The 5,896-nt window shown below is 40.7% G+C and overlaps 1 protein-coding gene across 1 annotated transcript in view; it reads right to left on the bottom strand.

Annotated features, from left to right (window-relative positions):
• Ankfy1 (ankyrin repeat and FYVE domain containing 1) overlaps positions 1–5,896 on the bottom strand; it is an 88,996-nt gene that overhangs the window by 24,387 nt on the left and 58,713 nt on the right. Inside the window, exons 9-10 of the mRNA XM_013013154.1 lie at positions 5,138–5,206; positions 4,727–4,926 (exon numbers count right to left, since the gene is read on the bottom strand). Coding sequence (XP_012868608.1) covers positions 4,727–4,926; positions 5,138–5,206 — 269 coding nt within the window. The remainder of the gene's footprint in view (positions 1–4,726; positions 4,927–5,137; positions 5,207–5,896) is intronic.

Genomic DNA, 5,896 nt, shown 5'->3' with positions numbered 1-5,896 from the left:
GGGGGAGGGGGGAAGGAGAAAGATTGGGATGGGGGGGAGGGGGGAGGCTGGGAAGGGATGGGAAGGGTAAACAAAGGAGGAGGATGCAATGCTTGGTAAGAAATGTATGCATTATCCTGCCCATGCAATTGTAACCCCTCTGTACAGTATGTTCACAAATAAAATAAAATTAAATTAAAAAAAAAATAAAATAAAATAAAATTAGGACCTAAAAAAAATCTTAGAAAAAAAATCGTTATTTTCTTTCAAATACTTTTAACCCTAGAACAGTTTCTTGATCTTTAAAAATCCTGTTCCAGACCAGGCATAGTTGTTTAATTCTTCCTACTCAGGAGGCAAATATCTGAGGACCAAGATTCAAGGCCAGCCCAGACAAAATTTTAGTGTGACACTGTATCTACCAACAAACAAAGGGTTGGGTATATGCCTACAATCTCAGCTATGCAGAAGGCATAGGTAGACAAATCACAGTCTGAGGCTGGCTCCAGGCAAAAATGTGATACCCTATCTAAGAAATACCTAAAAAAAAAAAAAAAAGTGCTAGAGATATGGTCAAGTAGTATAGTACTTGCCTGGCCAAGTACAAGGAGCTGAGTTCAAAACTTAGTATGACCAAAAAATATTGTGCATGTATGTATATATAGGGCTTCAACTCAGGGTATCACACAGGCATCACACTCTTGATTAGCTTTTCCACTCATGTCTGGCTCTCTACCATTTGAGCTTCTAGACTTTTGCTGGTTGAGATAAGAATCTCTCAGGTATGTCTACTAGGGCTGGCTTCAACCTCTGATCCTCAGATCTCAGCCTCTTGAATAGACAGGATTACTGGTGTGAGCCAACATCCCTGCTTTTATTTGACCTTTGTTTTTTTGTATTTTGTTTTCCTTTTTTGTGCTACTCAAACTTAGAGCCTCACATGTGTTAAATGAGTGCTCTACCATAGAAGTACAGCTCCTGTCCTTTGACTTTTATTTAAAATTAGTTATAATGTTAACAAGGGGGCTTTTGTGAGTGACTGAGGGCAATTCTCTTTATTAGTGGCTCCTAACTATACTTTCACACAACAGTACTCAATACTGACATATATGGAATCCCTCTCCATTAAATATCTATCCCCTTGTTTTATTGAGGCAAATCAATGAAATATACTGAAACAGGGCTTCTCTAAGTGTGGTATGGATTGTTGGGAGATCCAGAGTCTCTGAGGGGTTCCATGAGGTCAGAACCACTTTCATACCTCCGCTACCTGGGATGGCATTTATACTTCTGGCACAATCAGCTTCAACTGGAGTGCCACATCATCAAAGTGTGAAAGGAGATGAAGTAATAACAAAGGGCCAGTTTCACTTAAAATGGTCCTTGAGAAATCAGAAGGAAATTACTAATTTTATGAAATTTCCACATTGAGTACCTGTGTGAAAAACTGACACAACAAGTGTGCATAAAGGTCCTCTTGCCACACAGCAAAGGACAGTGATATCTGAAGGAAGAGCACGCCTGGCTGTGAAGGCAAGCTTTTCTCAAGAAGCAGCTTTTTCTCTCAAAGAATGTCTAATGAGTATACTACTGTTACTCAAATACAAGTAATAGGTAAAAGTTTTCTTGCAAAGGAAGAAAGGGAGGCTGTCTCTTTAAGGCAACAACTAACAGAAACAATTGTACCCAACAATTAAATCTAAGGTTTTAAGCAAAAGTCAAACTTTTGGAAAATTTTTCTCTGCAACTTAAATTTGATGATTTTATTTTCTTGACACTGAAAGACTTCTGATTATATCACTGCTAAGATTAATAAACCAACTCTAAGACATATGAACATCTGGAAGATGTGTATAACTCAAGGAACCAACATTTTCCAAATTACTTAAGGCATGATGTTATAAAAACGTGCACAAAGAAAAAAATCCATTCAGTTCACAAACAGGCTGTGAATTATAATATATAAAAGATGTAGGGGCTGGGGAATGTGGCTCAGTGGTACTGTGCTTGCCTAGCATGCATAAAGCCCTGGGTTTGATTCCCCAGTACCACATAAACAGAAAAAGCTGGAAGTGGTGCTGTGGCTCAAGTGATAGAGTGTTAGCCTTGGGCAAAAGAAGCTCAGGGACAGTGTACAGGCCCTGAGTTCAAACCGCTAGACTGGCAAAAATAAAAATAAAAAAAATAAAGATATATTCCTTGGGGCTGGGAATATAACTTTGTAGTAGAGTGCTTGCCTCGCATGTGTGAAACCCTGGGTTCGATTCCTTTGTACCACATACAGAAAAGGCCAGAAGTGGCACCATAGTTTAAGTGGTAAAACACTAGCCTGGAGCAAAAGAAGCTCAGGGACAGCACCCAGGCCCTGAGTTCAAGCCCTAGGACTGGCAAAAAAAAAAAAAAAAGAAAGAAAAAATCCCCTTCCTACAGTTGCATGAGTATGTATTTCCACATATAATTTAGCCCAAAGAATCTATCTTAAATTTTGTTTGGAAAGTTATTTTTATGAAGGGTGACACTGTATTGTACTTATGTTGAATTGAAGCCCTTTGTACAACTACTTAAAGATAATGAGTTATTTTTACAGTGAATATGTATATTTCCACATAATGGTTTATTAGAAGTAACCAATATTTCTCTTTTTAAATCCTCAGTTTTGAGCAGGTACTGGTGGTTCATGCCTATAATCCTAGCTACTCAGGAGGCTGAGATCTGAGGATTGAGGTTCAAAGACAGCCTACGCAGGAAAAGTCCACGAGACTCTTAACTCCAATTACCCACCGGTAACTGGAAGTGCAGCTGTTGCTCAAAGTATAGAACACAAGCCTTGAGCAAAGTTCAGGGACAGTGTACAGGCCCTACGTTCAAGCCCCATGACTAGAGAAAAAAATCCGTTTAATATTGAACTATTGTCCATATTGAAGGTAAAACTCACTAAACCAAAATTTTTGAGATATAGTTCTTCATGACTAACTCCAGCACTCAGGAGTCTGAGGCAGGAGGATCCAAGTTTGAGGACATAAGGAGACTCTATTTAAAACCAACAAACAAAAGAGCCACTGGGTAATAAAAGGAGTTATGAGTCTAAAAGTTGAAGAATCACTGCACTAAATAAACAGAAAAGATTCAGCTTAAAAGATTTAACTTGGCTGAGAATGTGGTTTAGTGGTAGAGTGCTTGCCTTGCATGCATAAAGCCCCGGGTTTGGCTCCCCATTACCACATAAGCAGAAAAGCCAGAAATGGTGCTATGGCTCAAATGATAGAGTGATAGCAAAAGACACTCAGCCTGGGCCCTGAGTTCAAGCCCCACAATTGTCCAAAAAAAAAAAAAAATAACTTGATGTCTGGCTATATTGTTCATACATAGAATTTAAAATTTTTTGCAACTTAGACTCTTATAGTATTTAAAATTAGGTACACTGTCAAGTACTGGTGGCTCATGCCTATAATCCTAGTTACTCAGGAGGCTAAAATCTGAGGACTAAGATTCTAAGCCAGCCTGAGCAGGAAAGTCCCTGAGACTCTTAACTTCAAAGACACCAAAAAGCCAAAAGCAGAGGTATAACTCAAGTGATAGAATGCCAGCTTTGAGCACAAAAGCTCAGTGACAGCACCCAGACTCTGAGTTCAAGCCCCTGGACTGGCATACAACACAAAAAGAATTGGAAAAATTTGCCAGGCGCTGGTGGCTCATGCCTGTAATCCCAGCTACTCAGGAGGCTGAGATCTGAGCCTCATGGTTCAAAGCCAGTCCGGGCAGGAAAGTTCATGAGACACTTATCTCCAATGAACCACCAAAAAACCAGAGGTGGTGCTGTGGCTCAAGCGGTAGAGCATTGGCCTTGAGCTGAAGAGCTGAGGGACAGTGCCCAGGCCCAGAGTTCAAGCCCCATGACAAAAAAAAGGAAAAACTTGGAAAAAATTATATTAAGTGAAGTAAGCCAGGCCCAAAGAAACATAGGTCCCATGGTTTCCCTTATTTGCAATATCTAGTATATGTATGAGTCAAGCGGAAAAGGTCAGATAATGTGATGTCAGGAAAATGAACCCTTAGATATGTATTTTAATGTTTTTTCTTTCATGCATGTGTTTCTAACGCATTTATAAGATTATCTCTTCGTTGCTTTGTATGTCCCTCCCCCACAGTATAACCCCTGCTTTCACTATATTTGATGTCAGTATAACTTGTGGAGGAGAGGGGGAAAAAACAGTTGTTTTAGGATACAGGTGGACCTGTCCAAAACGAGCTTTACAACGTCGGTCGGGGGGGGGGGAAGGGGGGGAAGGAGAGGGGTTGGGATTGGGGGGAGGGGGGAGGCTGGCAAGGGATGTGAAGGGTAAACCAAAGGAGGAGGCTGCAATGCTTGGTAAGAAATGTACGCATTATCCTGCCCATGTAATTGTAACCTCTCTGTACAGTATGTTCACAAACAAAATAAAATTAAATTAAAAAAAAAGAATCGGAACAAATTAATTCTAACAGTAAGTCATTTGGTTTCTATTTTTGCTGATACTATTTACACTCCAGGTGTAGGAGCACATGCTATGATCCCAACACTAAGGAGGCTGAGGCAGAAGGATTGTGTGTTTGGGGCCAGTCTTAAACTATACAACGAGCTCCTATCTCGAAACCCCTCCCTAAAACAACCTGCTACTAAAAACCAGAAAAGAGAAAATGCTCATTTCCAGGACATTCCCATCATCTGTGCTTCAGCACGATCTCTCAGGATCCTACTGCACTTCACCTGTCATTGCATCAGGCGCATCTGTGTTGCTGCCACGCTGAATGAGTCTGGCTGCAAAGCTGTTTTCATCAAATGAAGTCCCATTAACCACGGGGACATCTTCAAAAGGATTTACGGACTGGTCTGAAGACACAGTGATGTACTGCACTGCAAGCCACAGAGCTGTGCTGCCCTCATGGTCTTTTAGGTCTAAATCTAGCCTGAAATGAGAAAGCAATGTAAACCACAAATAGAATCTTCAGACACTGTCCTGCTAATAGCCTCATACACTCTCTACTTTGTGAATAACACATTTTTATTCCATTTTTACTTATTAAGATTTGTAACACTAGAAGACACTTTAAAATAATTTTTCACTCACAATCCCACCCTCACAACGGCTTTTCCATTACTCCATGTCGCCCTACGTACTGTTTACACTGCAGCAGCTGATTGAACACGTATTCATTCCTGGCCAAAATGGATAAGTGCAATGGAGTCCTGCAGAGCAAAAAGAAGAGGTGTCAATTCAGGACAGACCAGTTCAGAGCTGGGATGATTAGAATCTTAGGCAGCATCGCCAACAACTGCAAAATCTCTACATTTCAGGAACAGTTTTCCAAAACCATGTCCAAGAATCAAAATATATTGCCTAATATGGTCATATTACTGTTTCAATTAAGGGCAAGAATCAAGTTTTTAAGAAGATATAAAATGTTCTGCAAGCAAAGTGCCAGAAGCTCATTCCTGTAACCCGGGCTAGACAGGAGGCTGAGATGTGCCATGCCTGGAAGAAAAGCCCGAGACTAATCTCTCTAATTAACTAGTAAAAAGCCAGGCTGGAGATGTGGCTCAAGTGGTAGAATGTCAGTCATAAGTAAGCAAGCTGAGAAAGTGCAAAGCCCTTAAGGTCAAGCCTTAGAACCGGCAATAACAACAACAGCAACAACATCAATAATAATAATGCTTTGTGATACAACACTGTATATTTGCTACTTTAAAACTATTTATTATAGCCGGGTGCCGGTAGCTCATGCCTGTAATCCTAGCTACTCAGAAGGCTGAGATCTGAGGATTGAGGTTCAAGCCGGCCTGGGCAAGAAAGTCCGTGAGACTCTTTTTTTTTTTTTTTGGGTCCGGTCGTGGGGCCTGAACTCTGGGCCTGGGCGCTGTCCCTCAGCTCTTCAGCTC

The sequence above is a fragment of the Dipodomys ordii genome, unplaced genomic scaffold (assembly GCF_000151885.1).
Source record: "Dipodomys ordii isolate 6190 unplaced genomic scaffold, Dord_2.0 Scaffold19, whole genome shotgun sequence".
Lineage (NCBI taxonomy): Eukaryota > Metazoa > Chordata > Mammalia > Rodentia > Heteromyidae > Dipodomys > Dipodomys ordii.
This window is presented reverse-complemented; position numbering and strand designations above follow the sequence as displayed.